This window comes from Tarenaya hassleriana, unplaced genomic scaffold, assembly GCF_000463585.1.
Source record: "Tarenaya hassleriana unplaced genomic scaffold, ASM46358v1 Cleome13, whole genome shotgun sequence".
NCBI lineage: Eukaryota > Viridiplantae > Streptophyta > Magnoliopsida > Brassicales > Cleomaceae > Tarenaya > Tarenaya hassleriana.
In genome coordinates, this window is record NW_010963495.1 from 568,854 (window position 1) to 590,411 (window position 21,558).

At 41.3% G+C, this 21,558-nt stretch overlaps 5 protein-coding genes and 1 pseudogene across 6 annotated transcripts in view; 2 read left to right on the top strand and 4 right to left on the bottom strand.

The window, feature by feature from the left end:
- The first annotated feature begins 2,239 nt into the window (after positions 1–2,239).
- On the top strand, positions 2,240–4,337 carry LOC104807258 (UDP-glucosyl transferase 73B2-like). Its single transcript, XM_010532457.1, has 2 exons — positions 2,240–3,545; positions 3,680–4,337. Exons 1-2 carry the CDS (start codon positions 2,549–2,551, stop codon positions 4,159–4,161), a joined length of 1,479 nt encoding a protein of 492 aa, XP_010530759.1. The 5' UTR covers positions 2,240–2,548; the 3' UTR covers positions 4,162–4,337.
- A 128-nt stretch (positions 4,338–4,465) lies between these two features.
- Positions 4,466–7,076, bottom strand: LOC104807259 (CBS domain-containing protein CBSX2, chloroplastic). Its single transcript, XM_010532458.2, has 8 exons — positions 6,752–7,076; positions 6,527–6,614; positions 6,338–6,402; positions 6,079–6,127; positions 5,631–5,683; positions 5,330–5,445; positions 4,882–4,939; positions 4,466–4,789 (listed from the first exon to the last, which is right to left on the bottom strand). The coding sequence occupies exons 1-8, from the start codon at positions 6,947–6,949 to the stop codon at positions 4,715–4,717; spliced, it is 702 nt and encodes a 233-aa protein (XP_010530760.1). The 5' UTR covers positions 6,950–7,076; the 3' UTR covers positions 4,466–4,714.
- A 117-nt stretch (positions 7,077–7,193) lies between these two features.
- On the bottom strand, positions 7,194–9,242 carry LOC104807260 (annotated as a pseudogene).
- A 443-nt stretch (positions 9,243–9,685) lies between these two features.
- On the top strand, positions 9,686–14,335 carry LOC104807261 (polyadenylate-binding protein 2). Its single transcript, XM_010532459.2, is given in 10 exon segments — positions 9,686–10,295; positions 10,870–10,988; positions 11,176–11,832; positions 11,921–11,998; positions 12,086–12,175; positions 12,800–12,934; positions 13,288–13,433; positions 13,435–13,453; positions 13,543–13,752; positions 13,864–14,335. Coding segments are annotated over 10 exon segments (1,947 nt in total). The 5' UTR covers positions 9,686–10,045; the 3' UTR covers positions 14,107–14,335.
- A 581-nt stretch (positions 14,336–14,916) lies between these two features.
- On the bottom strand, positions 14,917–19,731 carry LOC104807837 (probable E3 ubiquitin ligase SUD1). Its single transcript, XM_010533262.2, has 10 exons — positions 19,281–19,731; positions 17,937–18,620; positions 17,060–17,818; positions 16,737–16,948; positions 16,524–16,642; positions 16,237–16,489; positions 15,932–16,092; positions 15,665–15,828; positions 15,426–15,572; positions 14,917–15,342 (listed from the first exon to the last, which is right to left on the bottom strand). The coding sequence occupies exons 1-10, from the start codon at positions 19,620–19,622 to the stop codon at positions 14,917–14,919; spliced, it is 3,267 nt and encodes a 1,088-aa protein (XP_010531564.1). The 5' UTR covers positions 19,623–19,731.
- Positions 19,732–20,768: 1,037 nt separating this feature from the next.
- Positions 20,769–21,558, bottom strand: part of LOC104807263 — a 3,029-nt gene continuing 2,239 nt past the window's right edge. Inside the window, exons 9-11 of one of the 2 annotated variants that reach the window (XM_010532460.2) lie at positions 21,361–21,442; positions 21,144–21,254; positions 20,769–21,033 (exon numbers count right to left, since the gene is read on the bottom strand). In XM_010532460.2, coding sequence (XP_010530762.1) covers positions 20,893–21,033; positions 21,144–21,254; positions 21,361–21,442 — 334 coding nt within the window. In that variant the 3' untranslated portion in view covers positions 20,769–20,892. Of the gene's footprint in view, positions 21,034–21,143; positions 21,255–21,360; positions 21,461–21,558 lie in introns of those variants that run through there. The other variant, XM_019201829.1, reaches the window with a different exon arrangement.

Sequence of the window (21,558 nt, forward strand, 5' to 3'; positions counted from 1 at the left end):
AAAAAATTAATGATATGAATACAACAAAAATTGATATATATAATATAAAATTAGATTTATTATTAAATCAGTATATATCAAAGAAGTGAAAAATAGAAAAATATAACTATCATCGTATTATTATATAATAACATTATTTTTAAATAAAAGTTAAATAAATAAGTTTGTCAATGTTTTGTTTTGGTATCTTTATTCTTAATATTTACTAACCTTCGATGTGTAAAAAAATTAATATTTGATATTCGAAAGTTTTCATCACAACCTCGGCTGCCACCTCCACTCTGTCAAGCACCATCCTTCACCTACACAAGCGAATTCAGACATTAAAGTTTCAAAATTTTTTTAAAACAACTTTTCAGGGCGAGGATTCACCGGTGAGAAATAGGGTGTGAGCTCCGCCGCAAGCCAGGACTCTGATGCTATGTTCTGTCAAGTCGCCACCGAGATTTCAAGTTTATCAGCTCTTGCTTCGGCGCACCGTCGCGAAACGTTTCCTGCTCTCGCACGACAACCACAATCTCCAGCCAAAACCCATCGAACCCGAATTTGGAATCCAGTGACGATCACACGAAATGAGATTATTCTGACCTCGATTCAACCGAGGATCCAAATTCGTGTGAAGCTCCTAGTCAACATTTTGTTCATCTAGACTCTCGATGAATCCTATAGAGCGAGTTGAGAAGATGGGAGATGGGTTCTTTTTGTTGTGAGTGAAATGAGATGGGTTCATGAATTAAAAAACATTGTAAGTTCGATCTTTGATGATTGAAATGGAACTGATGGATGCGAAGGATAGTAAATCTTCTTGGAAAAAAAAACTCAATCTTTGTAGAAGTCGATAGAGTTGAGAATCCGGCCACGTTGCAGAGCACCTGAATCCTGTCACTTGTGTCACTTCTTATCAAATTTTTTTTAATAGTTACTGGAAAAGAGAATGTGTCGATTTTGATAACTTTAAAAAAAGCTAAAAGAGAGATAAAAAAAAAAGAGGAATATAACCATAGCAAAAAAAAAAAGAGAACCTGAGAAGATAAAAAAAATAGTTTTTCCATTCATGGCATTCTTGATGATTTTGAAGATTTAACCATAATAAATATAGAAACTATCTACCTCTTCGACCTTTGATATATTTCTCTTTGCTTTCATAGGTTCCACCTAAAAATACAGATTTCAACAAACACAGCGATTAAAAAAGAAAGAATTACCAATAGCAGGAAGTTGGAAGGAAATTGACTACCTGGTCTTGCGAGCATCCCAGATTTGATTTCAGCTTCTTCACTACATATACATAAATGTGTGTATAGTTATGACGTTTGAGTTTATCAACTTGTAACGTAGGTTAGTAATTATTAATTGTGTTTTATGAGTATAATAATATCAATATGAAACGAAATTTATGTATAATTAATATTAGTCTTAGTGGATAATGATGGGAAACACCGAAACGGAACCCCTCCGTTACATTATTGTATTTACTCATATCTTTATATAAAACTATTCACATATAGTCTTATAAAAACTTTTTAATTAAATAACAATAAAATTTAGTAATATACTTAACAAATTTTATAGTTTTAGAATTTAATTTGTAATCAAGTCTTTTTTTCAAATATAATTGTTTTCAAATTGCAAGTTTATAAAAGTTTTTTTCATAATTATATTTTCAAACTTATCTATTGTTATTTTATAAATGAATAAATCTAGTATAATATAACAATACATATTTATTTTGGTTCATCACTTATTGGCTTCATCACTTCATTATTTTTAAAAGTTTTTCTTTAATTTTTAAAATTTTATTTTAGACTAATCATTTTATATTTTAAAAGTTACTCATTTAATTCTATCATAATTTATTTATAACCAATCAAAATTTAAGAAACTTCCACATGGGATGCTTAGGTGGCTTCACCAAATCTCTTTAAACTTCTTTATTAATATATATAGATTTATAGTCTCTAATCTATATATCGGTTAGCTTCATAAATTCACCTCAATGTTTCAAACTTTCATCCCAATAAGTGAACTTGTCATATATAGTTATCAAATTGGAGTTTGCTTCCAAAAGTCTGGATTTTTATGGTAGACTTTGAATATTATTAAAATATATAATAACATTCTAATAATATTGTCGTATTGAAAAAACTTTTTTTTTTTAAATTTTATTGTCAACAGAGTGAAACTTTATTAACCGGATTAACCTTTACCAAAAAAAAAAAACTTTATTTCGAAATTTATTTCCCGACCCAAACAAAATCAAGGATGATGCCATTGCCTACCGATACGTAAAAGAATCAACTCTCCAACAACATATGATTTCATTTCACTTTTTCCACACCAAAGACCAAAACGGCAATACCCAAATAATTCACTCTCCGCAGTCATCAATCAAACAGTAGCTGAGAGAAAGTTTCGATTTTTTTTTTTCGCTCTCATTTTCTCGGCCGCCAAACAACAATCCGGGAAAAAAAAAGTTTCCATTTTTCTTAAGAGTTTCGTCTTCAATCTGCAAAACCCAGTTTTTATTTTCTCGGCTAACCAAACGTACATGGCGAGTGAAAGTGAAGCTCCTCGTCAGCTCCATGTTTTCTTCTTCCCCTTCATGGCGTATGGCCACATGATTCCGACTCTGGACATGGCGAAGCTTTTCGCAAGCAGAGGAATCAAATCGACGATCCTCATTACCCATCCCAACGTTCCAATCTTTCAGAAACCTGTCGAAGTTTTCAAGAACAAGAACCCTAATGCAGAAATCGGTATCCGGGTCCTGGATTTTCCTTGCACGGAGCTCGGATTACCCCAAGGATCCGATAACGCCGATTTCCTCGACTCTGCCGTCATCGAGGACATATTCCCTATCGTTCAGAAGCTTTTCTTCTCGACCAAGTTTCTCAAAAACCAGTTGGAGGATCTCATCGAAACATTCAGACCGGACTGTCTGGTCGCCGACATGTTCTTCCCCTGGGCCACGGAAGCTTCCAAGAAGTTTGGAGTGCCGAGACTTGTGTTCCACGGCACGTGCTACTTCTCTCTATGCGTTTCGTATTGCATCAGGCTCCATAAGCCACAGAAGAATGTCGCTTCGAGCTCTGAGCCTTTTGTGATCCCTCATCTTCCTGGTGACATTGTTATCACAGCAGATCAGGTCACGGATAATGACGAAGATGATGAGATGGGGGAGTTTATTACAGAGGTCAGGGACTCGGAGAAACTCAGCTACGGTGTCCTGATGAACACATTCCACGAGCTCGAACCTGCTTATGCGGATTTCTACAAGAAGTTCGTAGCGAAAAGTTCGTGGAATATCGGTCCGCTCTCGCTGTGCAACAGAGGGTTCGAGGAGAAAGCAGAGAGGGGAAAAAAGGTGAGCATCGATGAGCACGAATGCCTCAAATGGCTTGATTCCAAGAGACCAGATTCAGTGATTTACTTGTCCTTTGGAAGCGTTGCGAAATTCAGCAACGACCAGCTGAAAGAGATCGCTGCTGGGTTAGAAGCTTCCGGACACGATTTCATCTGGGTCGTGAGAAAATCTGACGACAAAGGTAACAAAATCCGCATCAAGATTCAGCTGTTTTAGTTCTATATGAACTTGGCCTGTTCTTTCTGTAAACTCGAGATCATGGTTTTAACTTGATTATGTGGTTAATGGGTTTTCATGGTGGTTGGGATTGAACAGGCGAGAAGGAAGAATGGCTGCCAGAAGGGTTCGAGGAGAGGACGAGAGGGAAAGGGATGATAATAAGAGGGTGGGCTCCGCAGGTGCTGATACTTGACCACCAAGCAACCGGTGGGTTCGTGACCCACTGCGGCTGGAACTCTGTCTTGGAAGGAGTGGCGGCTGGACTGCCGATGGTGACGTGGCCAGTGGCGGCTGAGCAGTTCTACAACGAGAAGCTGATAACTCAGGTGCTGAAAACGGGACTGAGCGTGGGAGAGAGGAAGTGGGTGGACTTTGCCGGAGATTTCACCGGTAGAGACAGAGTGGAAAAGGCGGTAAGGGATTTGATGATCGGGGAAGCAGCCGAGGAGAGGAGGAGACGGGCTAAGGAGCTCGGGGATATGGCCAGAGGCTCGGTGGAGAAAGGAGGGTCTTCTTACAAAGATCTGAGCTCGTTAATGGAAGATCTGAAAAAGTTCAGAGCACAGAGAGAGATGTAAGAAGAAGAAGAAGAAGAAGAAGAAGAAGAAGAAGAAGAAGAAAGCAGAGCAGGTTCATGAGTTTTATGTTTGTGTGTTGTGTTTGATTGTTGAGTCTCTATGCTGTTTTAGTTAAAGTCTCTGTCTTTGATGATCCATTATCTTTGAATAAATCTGTCTCCATGAGATTAGATGAATCTGATTCTGCAGATAGAATCTGAGAATCTTGGTCATTCTGGTAAAAGATCATCATTTGAATCCAGTTAGTGTCCAACACTTTCATGATATTTGTGACTCCACAAGCCGAAATGTAAGAGAATCAATCTGAGATCAATCGTTGCTAAAAAAATAAATATATTTCCAATACCGTATGTTCTGAGATATGTAGATCAATTGCTAATACCAGGGTTTGCCTACAGATGAATGCACGACGAATTCGGAAAATCTAGAAAACAAAAGCCTGGCGGGAGACAAATGCATTTTATATATACTTATCAATAATAGAATCTAAGAATGGTACTCTCTGGCTAACTATGGCAGGTTCACAGATCTGCTGACCTGTGATCCTTCTTCTCTAAGGCGACTTCTCGTTTTCCCTTTTGATCTGGAGAGCAGCGCTCACGACATTTCCCCTCGTAAGGATACCAATCTTATCGCGAAAACATTAAAACCCGGTCGAGAAAAATGTCAGCAACATCGGAGAAAAACAGAACCGAGATAAGAAACAGTCAGCCAACTCACCAGTTTTCCATCTGCATCCACAACAGGTAATCTCCGGAATTTGGTTTCCAACAGCAACCTGGTCAAAGATGTTTCCAACAGCAACATGAGAGCTTTCTTTCCATTGTTATGATCACTGGAGTTAATATTCAATGGCCCGAGGAATCAAGATCAGGTTGCATTTGGTTCATGGACAAACCAACTGTTGGATTCTTTATATACCGATTGATATGACAAAGAATGGGTCTAAAAAGATTTGAGTATTTCATATTCGAAAGAGGAAAAGGTTCCAGCTTTTCTGATTGAAGAGGCTTTACTGGAAGTACAAATTCCTAAAAGAAAGATCACAGCTAAATGTTCTTTTATCTTCTTCCGTTGCTATGAACTGAAAGATGTAAAACTTTTCATCCTACTATGGAAATTGGAAACCATTAATGCTCAGATGCTATATAAGATGTGATATTATTACCTGGCTGCGTCCTCCAAATTCGTAGTTTCACGGACAACGAGAGGCGAAGGTGTCATCAAGTCCCCGATGACTTTCCCATATGTTTTGCTGATCAGTTTCTGGAGTTCATTGAATGTCTGCAAATCAAAACTACAGATATCAGACCTGAAAAACGCACCCCAAAAGTTCCACTCAAATAGGACATACATGCATATGGATCCATGAAATGTGCGATACAATTAGTAATATGGCAAGATCGATAAGAGTAACGAATGACAAACGAACCAGAAAATCCGAAAAGAGAAGGGTAAAGGGAACGTACTTTCCAGGAACTGTCGACATTAGGGAACATGTTCGTGTCGTTTTGGCTGCAGCCTAATTTTCCAGATAAAGACAAATCAAGTAAGTTGCTTCACCAAATTGGCATTCAAAACACTAAACTTTCAAGAAAATGACAACATTTGTACATATCAACGATGAGCCGTGTCAACTTAGAATGAAAAGTCAGCAAATACTTCATTAAACATGCAGTCAGGAAGATCCAAAATCATCCAAAGATGTGGCTTAGTAAGGGTTTATGGTAATACATACAACTTCGTGCAAACCCATTTCAGGTATTCCTTTGATAATTACCGAGACTAACTCGGTATGATGCCGTAAAACTAAAAAAAAAAAAGAGTAACTCGTGCTATCTTTATATATATGCAACATCTATATCCAGACAGCAGAACTGAAACTTCAGGTTCAGAATCAGAACTTGTTTACATTACCTGAAATGGAGTCCAGTGCAAGCAAGTCATAATCAGAAACAACACCCACCTGCAGGAACCATATGAGCAATAGATAAGAGTTGTCTGACCAAAACACATGGAGTAAGTACTGAAACAATTACAAGAGCTGCATAAAAATTTTGCAAAAGCAAGTCATCGACCAGATAATGATAATCCAGAACGCCAATTCAAGATTTGCAGAACTTATTCTCAAGCTCTAAAGTGCAACAGAGAAATGAAATGGCAATTAGGTGTTTACCAAATTCCAATCATCATCAACTACAGGCAATCCTGTGATTTTTTTCTCCACCAGAATCTCCAATGCTGTCAAATCCAATTTCCAATCGCCGAAAATACAAGGAACACCCCAAAATATCATAGTTAGAAACATTTTTGTGGATATAATCTTATAAGAGCTAACGTATTGCGTTCTGGAAATTCAGATTACCATCATCGACAGAAGTTGTGGGCTTAACAACATGCAAACTCTCTTTCCGTGTCATGAAATCCCCAACTCTATAAGTCCCATTTTTTGCCTGAAAAACACAAAACCCAGAAAAAGAAAACCCAACACGGAGACAAATCTCAGCATACATATACAAACAGAAGGAGAAAGCTTTCGAATTTGAGATAAACCAACAAAAGGGTGTACAAAAAAATCAGTTTCACTCACCGTATAGGAGTTGTTAACGCCGGCGGGAGCTGCTCCGGCGCCGGCGGGAGCGGCGGCGATTAGCAGATACCTGGTGTGAGGAGCAAAACGTCGGCGTTTCGGGAGGAGAGGACACGGAAACAAGCATTGATTGACTGATGAAGTAACAACCGGAACTCGAGATATGGGCACGGAATTGGACAAGGAGATCGAACCCATGATTGATTTTATTCCTATAAACTATACGAATCCCAAGAAAAAACCCTCTTTTTTATAAATCTTCTGCGAACAACAGAGGAGAATTAGAGAGAGGGAGAGGGAGAGAAGGGAAGAAGGAAGTGTTGTGATTGGGTAGCGATTCCTCAAAAGTTGCAGACTTGTGATTGGTGGGTGAAGTGGGGCCACTTAAGATATTAATTTTCTACCAAGTCGGTTTTGATTTTTTCTTGGTCTAAAATTATATGAACACAATTCGTCAAAGCCGTTACAATTGAAAAATATAGAATTGATAGCTACTGTTACTGAATTTATGAATCTGAATTCCACAATTACAGAATATGGAAGTTTGACTAATAAGTTTTAAAATTTAATTTTAATTTCTTTCTAAATATAAACTTTGTTTAAACTGAATTCCCATATGTGGTGTCAGTGCCACTCTTGGTATTTCCAGGTCGAGCAAGCCATTGTAGAACCGTTCGCAGACAAATGCACCAGCGATAGCCGAAAGGACAGAGACGAGGACTCCTTGTCTTGAACGCCAAGACTCGGTCCACGTTAAGGGTCTTTTGATTTCGAACAAAACTTTCTTCAACTGTTCGTTCAGGTCCTCGAGAGACCCGTTATTGTCGATCACAATGTCAGCCTTGCTCCTTTTTAACTCCAGGGGCATCTGAGCGTCCAGACTATTCCTTGCATCTGCTTCGTTCGACCCATCTCTCTCCGTGAGACGTTTAAGCTGTGTTTTGGGGTTCACCCACACAACAATAACGGGTTTCGTCCATTTATCCAGCTTGGCCTCGAACAACAAGGGGATATCGAGACGACCACTCTGGCACCCTTGGCCCATAGTTTCACGATTTCGCAAAAGGTACCAGAAGATATATACGGTGCCAGCAACCTAGAGAATGAAAGACAATAACCCAAGTTCAGGATTTCGTAGAAGATAATTTACCAGTACCCAAGTTCAATGATCAAAGGAGGTAGTGCCAACTTATACTTGTTAAGAAGTTGGCGTTGGGAAGGAGAAGAGAACACACTCTGGCCGAGTTTTGGGCGATCAACTTCTCCACTGGGCAGTAGAATCTCCTCTCCAAACGCTGCAACTTCCATCCCCCAGTTTCTTTCTTTAGAACATCCTACACATCAAACACTTCACGCTTTTAATAAACAAAAAACTGCGGCTAAATACGTGTAAGACATACGTCATCCCTTACAAATGGTTAAAACATACGATGCACATTGCAAATCTACTTGCCAAACCTTAAAAACCAAGCAAGTAAACAAGCCGAGCTTCCCATAATCCATTGGATTAACTTGAAACCCTTTTGTCCAAAGATAAATGACCACATTTCTCCAAGAATTCAGAAAGAATGCTTTTCCATGACCCATCTCGATGTTTACGAGACAACTTAGGCTTATCGAGAGACCCATAAATTAGACGAGTGTACGGCTTATGCACCACGAGGAGCAAACCAGGAACATTGAAGAAAAAGCGAGAGAGAGAGAGATTACTCGAGCAACGAGATCGGCGTCAACAACAGGAGTGTCACTAGCCTTGAAGAGGTTGGAGACCGTGCTCTTCCCTGACGCAATCCCTCCTGTGAGCCCAACTAATCTCATCCTCTCCGACACAACTAATATTTATCTCGTCGTAAACACCTTGTAAGAGCGTCACAACAATTGGAAAGATTTCAAAATGTTGGGCGTTCTCTAAAATTTTCGAAAATCCTAAAGCTTTGGAGCCAATGATCAACCAGACCCAACAACTCTTGAACCTACCAATCTTCACATCATAGAAACAGAGATGCATCCAAAATTTTGAATTCAGTAACTTCCATACAATAACTCGCAAACAGGACACCATATAAGCAAAACCCCAATATAGGATGCACGAGGAGCAAATCAATCAACTCAAGAACACCAAAACGATCTAAGAAATTCAGATTGAGGTCGAGAAAGGGTCAAAAACCCACAACGCGAAAGGTGGGAGGGGGGGAATGTGATCTCCCATGATACCTAAATTCATAACCAGCAAGAAGGTGAAATAGTTAAGCTTTTCTTCTCTTTCTTCCCCCGAGTAGTAAAAAACACCGACAAAAGCAAAAGATGGTGTGGTGGGTGGTTGTGTACCAGGTTTCGGCTTCGGTCCGCGGACTTTTTGGTGCGCTCGATCTCGATCTGACGAGATCCAAGTGCCGACGGAAACTCGCCGGAATCGAAATCAGAAATCGGCAGCGAAGAAAGAGGAGAGAGAGAAGTGAGATATTACCCCTCGTAACCAAAAAAAAAAAAAAAAAAATCAAAACAAAGCTACTCATTTTGAAAATGAAATTTGTTGTTAAATATGTTGGATAAACTTTAATGCGAAGCTTCTTATATTATATCCGTTTCAATTGTATTTTCACTAAATTTTCATATATAAAAATATTCATTTTCCATATTTTTTTAGTTTTCAAATTTTAAAATTCATATTCAATAGATTGGGCTTCTATAATTGGGGGGTTTTGGATTAAAAGAAATGAGATAATATATGGCAAATCTTTTGACAGAGCACTTCTTTTCTATTTTTGCTCAACAGAAAATGATTCTATGTCGGTGTAAGAATTTAAGGAAAAAAAAACAAAACCCTAGTAGAAGAAGCCAAGCTACAATTTGATGCCGGCTGATGTTGTAAATTAATAAAAGTAAAAAATAAATAAATTATTTTTAATATAAAAAGCAGAAATTGCTCTCTCTTCAACCCTCTCCTTTCCCTTTGCCCTTTTCTCCCGTTTTCCGAGAAACCTATCGCTGCTATCTCACGCGCCGCTGCAGGCCTCGCCGCCGGCAATCGTGTTTACCCTTATCTTCTTCCCTCTCCTTCGCTATCAAAACCCCGAAAAAGGAAAAAAAAATCGTAGCTTTAATTTTCCCGGTTTGTTCTTCTGGTGTGTGGTTTCGATTCTAGGGTTTTCTATTTGCTTTTTACAGTGATTACGACGAGAGGAGAGGGAAGATCATAGAAAACCCAAAAAAAGTTGAAAAAGATTTAAAAAAGAAACAAAAAACAGCGAGAGTGTGTGTTTGTGTTTTTGTTTTTTGTTTTCGGTGAGAGAAATGGCTCAGGTTCAGCTTCCGACACAGACAGCGAACGGTTCGATCGCCGGGGCTCCTACGGCGGCGGCGGGTGCACAGTTTGGTACGACGTCGCTCTATGTCGGGGATCTGGAGGCAAACGTGACGGACTCGCAGCTTTTCGACGCCTTTGGGCAAGTGGGTCAGGTCGTTTCGGTTCGTGTCTGTCGGGATTTGGCCACTCGGAGGTCGCTTGGTTATGGATACGTCAACTTCAGCAACCCACAAGATGGTTAGTCTCTTGAATAAGGGCTCATATTGATTTGATTAATTGATGTTTTTGCCATTCTTCCCTCGGAGAATCAATTAAGTGTATTGAAACAATGGGGTCCTGATCATCAGGATTTGGGTACGAGGTTAGCATTCCGATACTATCATTTTTTGTTCAATGGTGCTAGTATTAGTTCATCGTTTCTGAGAGTTTGATTTTGGGTTCGAGCTAATTGATCGATGCCAAAAAGAAAAAAAACAGAGAACACAAGTTCAGTTTTCCCCTATCTGGGGAATTTTTGGATGTATTGCTTTGATTTGGGTTTTGGAAATGTATTAGGGTAAGACGTGAGAGCAACAATTTCAGAGAAATGATAAGTTATTTTATCTAATGTGCCGTTAATGAAGCCTTCGTTCTGATACCGAAATTGCGTCACTTTGGTTCACAAGGATAAAATAGAATGTGCCGATACGGTGCTGCGTATGTATAGATGATTTCTGTGCTGTGATTGATGTGAGAAACTTATCCGCTTCCACAGATTTGTCTTGCTTTCTTCTCTTGTCTGATGGGACTTCATGTTGCTTCTTTGTGACAGCTGCAAGAGCTATCCAGGAACTGAATTTCGCGACCCTTAATGGAAAGTCCATTAGGGTTATGTTTTCACATCGTGATCCTAGTATCCGTCGCAGTGGCCAAGGAAACATTTTTATCAAGGTATTATTGTCTGTCTGCTTTCTTTCCATGTTAGACTTATTGCCTTCCTTTTCTTAATGAAAAGATCGGATCTTTTTTTTACCCCGTTTGATTGCCGGACAAGAAACTATTCTCTTTTTTACTTTGTAGCTTATTCTCATTTTCTTTCTTTCTCTCTGGTGCTAAACCTTGTTAATATTATGGGCAGAATTTGGACAAGTCCATTGACCACAAAGCGCTGCATGATACCTTTTCCGCATTTGGGAACATTCTCTCGTGCAAGGTGGCTACCGATTCTTCAGGCGAATCAAAAGGCTATGGGTTTGTGCAATATGACAATGATGAATCTGCCCAGAGAGCTATAGAGCAGTTGAATGGCATGCTGCTGAATGACAAGCAAGTGTATGTGGGACCCTTCCTTAGGAGGCAAGAAAGAGAATCCACTGCAAACAAGATGAAATTCACCAACGTGTATGTGAAGAATCTTGCAGAATCCACAAATGACGATGACTTGAAGAGCATTTTTGGTGAGTTTGGAAAGATCACAAGTGCCGTGGTGATGAAGGATGGAGATGGGAAGTCAAAGGGCTTCGGGTTTGTTAATTTTGAGAGTGCTGATGCTGCTGCTAGGGCTGTGGAGTCCCTCAATGGAAAAACATTTGATGAAAAGGAGTGGTATGTCGGTAGAGCTCAGAAGAAGTCTGAGAGGGAAATGGAGCTGAGGCTTCGGTATGAGCAGAATATTAAGGAAGCTGCAGAGAAGTTTCAAGGTTCAAACTTGTATGTTAAGAATTTGGATGATAGTGTTTCTGACGAAAAGCTTAAAGAACTCTTCTCTCCTTTTGGCACCATTACATCATGCAAGGTTCGGTACCCTTTTTTGTTCGATGATTCACGAGTCTATCTAATTCTATTGATCAATCACATTAAAGTTATTTCCTTTAATATAACAGGTGATGCGGGACCCTAGTGGAGTTAGCAAAGGCTCAGGTTTTGTAGCTTTCACTACTCCTGAGGAGGCCACCAAAGCTGTATGTTGGTTATAAATTATAATGTCTCGTTGAGTTTACGTGTTTGTGTAGCGTTTTCAATTTTTAGTAACGGTAGTTCTTTTGCAGATGTCGGAGATGACCGGTAGAATGATTGTAAGCAAGCCTCTATATGTTGCTATTGCGCAGCGGAAGGAGGACAGAAGGGCCAGACTGCAGGTTCGTTTTCTTGAAATTCCCTCGTCCAGTGATATAATAAGCTTTTTGCCCATTTCTTGTTTGATTTTACATCGATTCTAACTTTGGGCCCATAAAGTCTTGACGTAAAATGATTCGACAATGTAAAGCATTTCCTACCCTAATATCGCTGCATCTAGAAATTTTGCTCGGTCTTCTATAACTCTAAACTTTAAAAAAGTAAAAAAAAAATGGAAGTATTGTTTCCAAATATGTCTTATCTTTGCTATGTGACGAACATATTCTGCTGGGATACTCGTCACAATTAAGAACATTTGTCTGCTATAATTGTAGTTCCCCTTAAGGTAATAAAAATGAAAGTAATTTCAGTTGGTACAATTTTTCCATTATGGTCTGGAACCACTCTGTAGTGTTATATACATGCCATGAATATTTGTAGAAATATACTGACCGTACCGTAATATGTGTGCATGGACGTATATGTTAATCAAAAACCGTACTTGTCTACTTTTTTGAGATTGAATTGAACAAGAAACCTAGAAAGGGATGGATTGCTTCCGTATCTATCATTACTTTAAACACCGTGATTGTATGGAAAGTCTATATATGCAAACGTATCATGACGGCTATGCATGAGTTCAACAGGCTCAGTTTGCTCAATTGAGGCCGGTGATGCCGCCATCTGTCAGTCCTCGTATGCCGATGTATCCCCCGACTGGTCCTGGCATTGGACAACAGATATTCTATGGTCAAGCTCCTCCCGCTATGATTCCTCCTCAGGTAAACTTCTTTTTTTTTTCTATGGCTGTTTTTGTGGTTTTGTACAGTTACGTATATGTAGCCGGCGTATAGATACGTGTATAGCGTCTTAAACACATATAGTGAATTACAAAGCTTCCAGTTCAATGAAATTACAGGAGAAGCTGAAATGCTTTTACACTGTGTAGCTCTGATTTGGTAGTTTGAGGTTATGCCCATACAACATGGGAATGTAAAACTAATTTCAACTTCAACCTTTCTACCTTATTGGGGATAAACCTCAGTTTTGTAAAATGACGTTTTCTGTTTTCGGGTTTTTCCATCGATCCCAAAACAGTTTGATGATCTGATCCTATGTTTCAATATGTGTCCAGCCTGGGTTTGGCTTCCAGCAGCAGCTTGTTCCTGGAATGAGGCCTGGTGGGGGACCTGTGCCCAACTTCTTCATGCCAATGGTTCAGCAACAGCAGCAACAACGCCCTGGAGGAAGACGCAGCGGCGGGATTCAGCAGTCCCGCAGTTCCCATGATTCAGCAACAGGTCTGTCCCATTTCCTTAGCAGTAAATCCCGTGATTTCCATTATCTTTTTCTTCTTTTGGTGTCATTGATGATGTTAGCATTTTATCAGATGCATCCACGGGGTCGGATGTACGGATACCCACAAGGGCGAGGAGGAGGAGGCGGTGGTTCACTCCCCGATGCCCCAACCATGCCGGGAATGCTTCCATACGAAATGGCCAACATGTCAATGCGTGAACCCGTGATGTCTCAGCCTGCAGTACCCATCGGAGCATTGGCTTCAGCTCTGGCTAACGCTACACCCGAGCAGCAGAGAACGGTGAGGAAAAACCGTGAATTCTTCTTCCTTTTTCTCCAAGACGAGAAATTATGTGCTTCCTTCGTTCTTAACCATTTTTCTTTTCCGGTGGCATATGTTATGAAAAAAAAGATGCTGGGGGAGAATCTGTATCCGCTGGTGGAGAGAGTGGAGGGAGAAGCGGCAGCGAAGGTGACAGGGATGCTGTTGGAGATGGATCAGACAGAAGTTCTCCATTTGCTGGAATCTCCAGAAGCTCTGAAGGCCAAAGTTGCAGAAGCTATGGCCGTTCTTAGGAGTGTGTCCTCCTCCATTGTTGCAGCGGACCAGCTCGCTTCATTGTCCATCAACGACAGCAACAACATCGTTTCTTGAGGTTGTTTGGTTTGAATCTTTCTGTCTGTCTTCGTCTTTTGTCGTGGGCTTGATACAAATTACAAGAGACGGATTCTGAGATTGTCGGCTTTGGATAACCCCTTTTTTTTTCTGCCTTGTGGAAACTTGTTGCCCTTTCTTTTCTCTTTTTTCTGAAACTTGCGATCTTGTTATGGCTTGTGTTTTATACTCTTTTTTCTTCTTCATGAATCTGTCCTTTTTATTGATTGGTTCTCATGTCATAGCTACATACATGCATATATATATATATATATAGCATTTTGTATAAAATTTTGTCATAGCTACGCGAGATAGAACACGAGAGATGAGTTTGGAATGTCACACCGATATTTTTGATGTTTTTAAGCTTACAAAGTCGAACCAAACGGTTCATCATATGGACAGCAAAACATTCTTTCTAACAAAAAAAAGAGACATCAAACGGTCATATTACTAATTACACATTCCTCGAAGCCAAACCCTACGGTACATAATCATCATCAACCGTACGTATACGTACGGACATCGTCTACGGTACGAGAGCCCATCTAGGCTTCGTGTGGGTTGACCACACGTCTCAGCCGCAGGCCCTCATCAGCAGCCGCAGCCGCAGCCACCGTCCCATCGTTGCCTATCAAGACGCCATCCCGAATGTGCTGTTTGGTCCATTTATCTCGCTGCCATTTACTTTCAACATTTCCGTGACCTGATCAAGCAACCCACTTTCTTGGCCCTCAGTCAAATTTGATACAGACGTTAATGTGTTCTTCAGTGTTATATTTGCCAATGATAGTCCAGTCTCAGTGAAACTTATCGCTGCTGTCTCTCTGACTGTGAAGCTGAGGCGGCATCAGCTTGATTTCCATTGTCTTCCCCGAAGTTGTGGAGCCGGCGGCCGATGAGGTAACGGTCGTCCCGGATAGAGTTGTGGAGGTTGGTGAACCAGGCGTGGCATCTCTTAGCGCAGAAGCAGAAGAGGCTGAAAGACAGGCAACCTAACCACGCGAACCTGTAGACCGCCGAGTTCACCACTAGCGGGTACCCAAGCATCGGGAATACTCCCCGAGCAAGTACATAAGGCACACATAATGCGGTCAGTAGCTTCATCACGATCGGGAATACGATCTCTCGGAGTACCCACAGCCCTTGCAGCCTCGAGAATCCGTCTTCCCTTACCCTCTCGAACTTTGCTCGCCAGCTTTCATCCACCAACGGAAACATGTGATTCAGCATTACCTGAAACATATATTTACAGTTGGGAGTTCGTCAGTTTTATGTGATGAGATCTTAACGGGGAAACAGAACAGAATTTTACTAACCAGTTGTGTCCAGATCTTGAGGAAAATCAGACCAAGAGCCCAGTCCTGATACAGGAGAAAGACTGGGCTCTCATCCACAGGAACTCTCATCGGAACAATCACCAACAGCTCAACCAGAAGGCCGATCAGTACCGGAATGACGAAAATCTGATAGACAAACATCTGGAATTAGAAGGCTGAAATCCACGAGCAAAGTATTGCAAGAAAAACAAAAAGATGATAACATTAAGTCCACTTACCCATATGGATAATAGAGCAGAGCTCTTGAAAACAATGGCACACCACTTCCATATCTGGTTAAGCAAGACAGAAGTCCTCTTCGATTTAATGTGCTCGATAGCATACCTGACTCCAGCTACGGAGGTCCAAATGGCATATGTGCCGATAACAAATGCATAGAGATCTATATGGAGAAGTTCAGAAAAAAAAACAAGTATGTTAGTGCTTCTCATAGTGTAACCATTTGAATGAATATCGCAGTACAGAAATACAAATTAGGGTTTTACCATTGAATTTGATGCCATGGGTTACTGGGAGGAGAGGAATAGTGTTGAAGAGAGCACGTCCCAGAGAAACTGGCACGACTACCAGCGCAGAGTTGAAGACAAGAAGAGTCATCCAGGCAACCAGCAATAGGACGATTATCCGGAGGACAAAGCTGTACTTGCTAAAAGTACATACACAGATTCATATCAGGGGATGGCCCATAAAAAATCTTATGTAAGCCTACGTCTTTATGCTTTAGCCTTTAGGGTATTTCATCAGTGAGAACAGATTGTCTAGATATGTGTAAAGAAAATTTGTAACTTACTCGGACTCAGATTGTTCATCATCAACTTCATATTCCTCTGCGACGTTGGAATTCCCAGCAGCCCGAATAAGCCTTCTGTTAGGATCTTCAGCAGCTGGAAGAGCGACCATGGCCCGATCAGGTACACCAACTTGCAGAGCCTGTGGCCTGTTCTGCCTCCCGGGTTCAACGTTTACATTGTCCTGTCCATTGTTGTCTTCTGGTCTGGGCAAGAGGAAATCGGTCAGACCAAGCGCCCAACCGACACTGCTGAGAAAAATCACCCTTTCTGTAAAGTGTCTCGCTGAACCAATAGTGCAGAAGGGACTTAATCGTGGTTCTGAGTTTGAAATGTTCAATGGCAAATGGTATGCATATTTGGAAGAGGAGCATGTCAACTGGAATTTCAGTGAAGGGATCGGACACTCTGCACAAATCCGCAAGTTATTAAGGATCCTCATCAATAATAGATATCCGGAAACAACAGGGTCTACACAAGATGAGTTTAGAGGTTATCTTACGATATATCAAGCGGGAAGATGGAAGGTGCCATCCGCATCGCAAGTTTGACAGGTAAAAATACCAACATGACAATCAAACTCCCATACACCGCAACAGATAAAAGAACCCTCCGAGCGTGCTTGTGTACTGGATCATCAATCAAATCGCGGAAGGGATTGTAATTGGGATCAGCAGGATCACGAAGGAAATACAGAACTCCAGGGCGAAGAACCTGCCATTAGCAAGAAAAGCCAGAAGAAAAGGTCAGAAGATATGAAGAGCAGAGCCCGAGAACCAATTCCAAAATGAGATCTGAACAGAGCGGTAAATAAAAATACAGTACCCCTCGGAGAAGGCTGACAAAGATGCTTATTTGTAACATATACATGATTCCGACAACCCAGTGAACGAGTGAACTTGCCAATGGAGAAACTGATAGAAATTGTACTCTGTGGGGCATCGTTTTCCCAAACATCCTAACCGTACAAACATCTAGCCACCATCCACACATTAGAGGGAAGACCCCAAGCTCAATGACTAAAAGGAAGGCTACTTTAATCATGGTCATCAGATGCTTCATCGCAGCCAAGAACTGCCTAATGATAGATGGCACAGCTTCCACTATAGAAGCGATACCATAAAATCTCCCGACAGTCAATGGCTCACCCTTAGCATAACGTATCAGTGCAATGATCCCAAGGTAGAGGAACACAAGAAAAATAATAAACATGTATCCCACAGCCAGGGTTGTAACATCGGATAATTTTGATGCTCCTGCAGTAGAGCCTTTCATGAGCTCAGCAGAAAGTGAGAATGTGCTGTTTGGTCCATTTATCTCGCTGCCATTTACTTTCAACATTTCCGTGACCTGATCAAGCAACCCACTTTCTTGGCCCTCAGTCAAATTTGATACAGACGTTAATGTGTTCTTCAGTGTTATATTTGCCAATGATAGTCCAGTCTCAGTGAAACTTATCGCTGCTGTCGCTACGGGACCATTTGCAGCAGCAAAAAGCCATGACACATGATACAGGATACTCCGTCCCACTGTGAAGGGCACAAAGATCACAACACCAAGGAATATCATATTACTAGCTAGAACCTGCAGAAGTGAAACAATTAGCCAGCATATCATGAAATTATTTTGTGAGGCAAAAAGGTGGATTTACAAGAGGGAATAACAAAAAAATACGTAATCAAGTGGAGAAACATGGACTTACAGTAAAGGCATTCTCGACCAAATGAAACACGGGACCTTGCATCCCGACAAGCTCATCAAACGGAACATCTTCTGCACCATCAGCATCATCGAGGCCATCAAACATCTGTTCAACCTGAACCTCAAGACGAACAGCTGGTATGTCCCATCTTGCAGGAGCATTTTCAGGATTCCTTCTAGCAATTTGACCAACAACAGCACCTTGTCCTCCAGCGTCTTCGCCATTTCCTTCTCCAGGGAGATTCCTATTAGCCGGTCCAGCAGGTCTTCTTGCTACACGAGCACCATTTCTATCTCCTTCATCTTCTCTCTCCTCTTGTCCTCCTAGCTCACGCAAGTGCCTAAAGTAATCCCTTAACGAAGTGGCCCCAAGGAAAATAAACACAATACTCGCAGACAGTAGAAACCCATGTAAACAATCAGTGAGGATCACTGTAGTGGAGATGTGGCTTAAAAACAATCTCTGGGCTTCACCAAAACTCCGTACGAAAGCCAATCTCCATATCCAAAACGTAATGAAGGGGATAATGAGGAGCCAAACAGAGAGCACGAAACTCAGACGCAGAAAGAACTGCAGAACATGGCAGGCCTTCATAGCAATACCAACAACAAACTCCTGGAAAGGGAGCCTCGTCGGAGCATTTGCAGCATAAACTGGGGAGAACGAAAAGGGATGCTTACAAACCTGCAGGGATAATTAAACACAAGATCCAATCAACAAAAAGAAAAGGGCCGCAGGGAACAGAATGCACCTTCAAGTTGTACAATATCCTATAAGGTTTAAAATTCGGTTAAACCATGCCATTCAAGCACTCGGATAATGATAATGCAAGTTTTTGTAAAACTAACCTAGTTCAAAAGACACAACTATAGTGCTAAACTTTTGGATTCACTAGCTCACCATGTTGAGTAATCAGCAACCAAGAAGGTTACCAAGAAAACAACAAAAAGTAAATCTCCCTAGCAATAATGATAAAGACATAAACAAACCCCAATAAACAAAACAAGCAACATCTCCCCAACAATTACATGAATGCTTAAATCAATATAACTCACGCCCACCATGATGCATTTGTTTAAACAGATCAGTGCACAAGAATCTTGTGAAATGGTGCATTCATAAACACCCACTCCCAAAATCACCTCGAATAAACCGACAAAGAAATGGGAAAAGAGTAGGTGATGAAATACTCGATTTTTGATCAACAGTTCCTCAAAATTTCCCGTACCAGCACCAGTACCCATCCTAATAATCCTCGATTCCCAAAACCCAAGTCCTAATTATCTAAAAAACCCAGACAATTACTAGTTAGACGGATAATTAGATAGCGTAAAAACCCAGGACCTCGCATTGACGAGCGTTGCTGTGATTAAGCCACTGAAGAAGGCAATCCTGGTGAACAAACTTGATGCTTCCGCTGCAAGCGCACGGATAGCGTAGCGGATTATCCGGATCTCCCGGATTCCGACAGATCCTGCACACGTCCTCCTCGTCTTCGTCATCATCGACGTACCTCGATGCGGCCGCCGCAGAAACAGCGGTCTCCGAAGCCACAGGAGATGCCTGATTTGGCGACGATGCAGAAGAAGAAGACGAGCAGGAAGAAGAAGATGCCGCCGACTCCGACGAAACCTCGGAAGCGGCCGCACCGGAGACAGATAGCGACTCGGCCGAGGAAATCTCCATACGAAGTTCAGGCTACGGGTTCGTAGACGGACGGCGCGGCGGCGATGGCGGTGAGTCTGGTTACACGAAGGGTCGAATTTTTGGATTAAGAACAAAAAGAAAGATGAGTGAGAAGGCCGAGGGAGAGGACCGAGTTATAGCAGACGAGGACTAGTGGCCATATAATTTGACGAAATTACCCCTGCCTTCTCCTGCTGCATTTTAAACTCACGGTTTCGTCGGTTACGCGTCTTTAGATTTTTTTAGAATAACATTCAGCATATAGGCCCATTAAAGGCCCAATAAAATGAGTGGGCCAAATCCATTTTCATGGTAGGCCTTATAACCTTAAAAATATTTTATATCGACTTTTAATTTTATATATTAAAATCATTATTCAAATATATGTTATATTATATTATATATATACCTCTGCATGGGGAGGCTCACTCGTAAACTCTCATTTTGATCACTTTTGATTTATATGTAACACGAGAGAAAAACCACACCAGAGAATCCCACGAATCGGCGGCGGTTATTCTCCGGCGAGGGAACAGAGTATCCGGTGAAAATCCGCCGGAAACATGGATAAAGCGCGTCTTCATTCCTCTCGCCACCAAAGCCCTAAATCGGTCCTCTCTTCTTGGTGCGAATCAGAGGATGAAGACGAATCAAGATTTGCGCCTCCAACCCCGGAATCTGGTTCACTACCTGCGAAGGAACAATTCAAGAATGAAGAGTACGAATCTTGCTCGGAAAGCAGTACCTGTACGGATCATTCTTCCTCTAGTGACCTCCTGAGAGAAGCTTTCTTGTATCAGCTCTCGGAGACAGACTCAGATTCAGATGATGATGAGGATGATGATGATGGGTTCTTCAGATTGCAGTATCTTTGCCGTGTTTTTGGGCCGCCGAAGATTCCGATGATTGGCGTTTATGATTCCGATACGGTTCTGAGTCGGGCAGACAGGGAAGGGTTCCATTATAAGGACCAAGGAGCAAGTGATGATCTGAAACTCCTCCGGTCGGAGAACTGTCTCCCCGGTTTTCTTGTCCAGCAAGTAACTACAGATGATGAGGGTTATGAAGGAAAGCAAGATGAGGAATCGAAATCTCATTGCCGGAGAAGATTCTCATTCTGCCATAGCTTGAAGTGAATCCAAGACATAATCCACAACTCAGGCTTGAAGCTTACTAGTTTGTGACTCGATGTTTTGAACAATTTACAGTGTGTAATGACAATGAATTGTAAAAGAAACTTGCAGGAAGTTCTAATGGATGATATTCAGTGTCAGTCTCTGTACAAAATGAACCTGGCAATTTCATGGAGTCCAGCCTCCGCATAACATTCAGCAATCTGGTCTACAGAATCAGACCAAGTTCCTTCAATGGAGGCCAAGTCCAACAAAAAAGCCGCCACGTCCAAAGAAACCTTTTTGCGTATAACCCATTGTTAGTAATCACTCTGTGTATGAATCACCAGAAGAACATATGAAGAAATATGGAGATTGGATGAAGAGATATAACAAGTGAGATTGCAACCTGGATTGGAGCTTTTCCTTTCTTGAGATCCTCTCGACGACCCTCTTCACTAACTTTCTCCTTCATGTATTCGATCTGTTCATCCTCCCATTGCGCAATACTAGCAACCTCCTGGAAGATCCACATGCACAAATTTCAGCAAACAATCCTTAAGTACACTTTTAACCGAATTTGTGTTCTTAGCATAAAAAAACGCAGAAGAGAGCGTGATCTGTGCCTCGTAAGGACATCCGAGAGTCCACCATGGTGATTTCAACGCAACCCTAGCAGCGTCTTTTGCCTCTGAGCTCCGGCCTACCCTGCAAATCGATCAATCTATGAAGATCTTTCAAAGAGTTGCTTATGTTTTTCCCGAGGAAACAAGGAACTGTGTTCAGAAACTCAGAGATCGGGTACTGACTTCAGCAGGATGTTT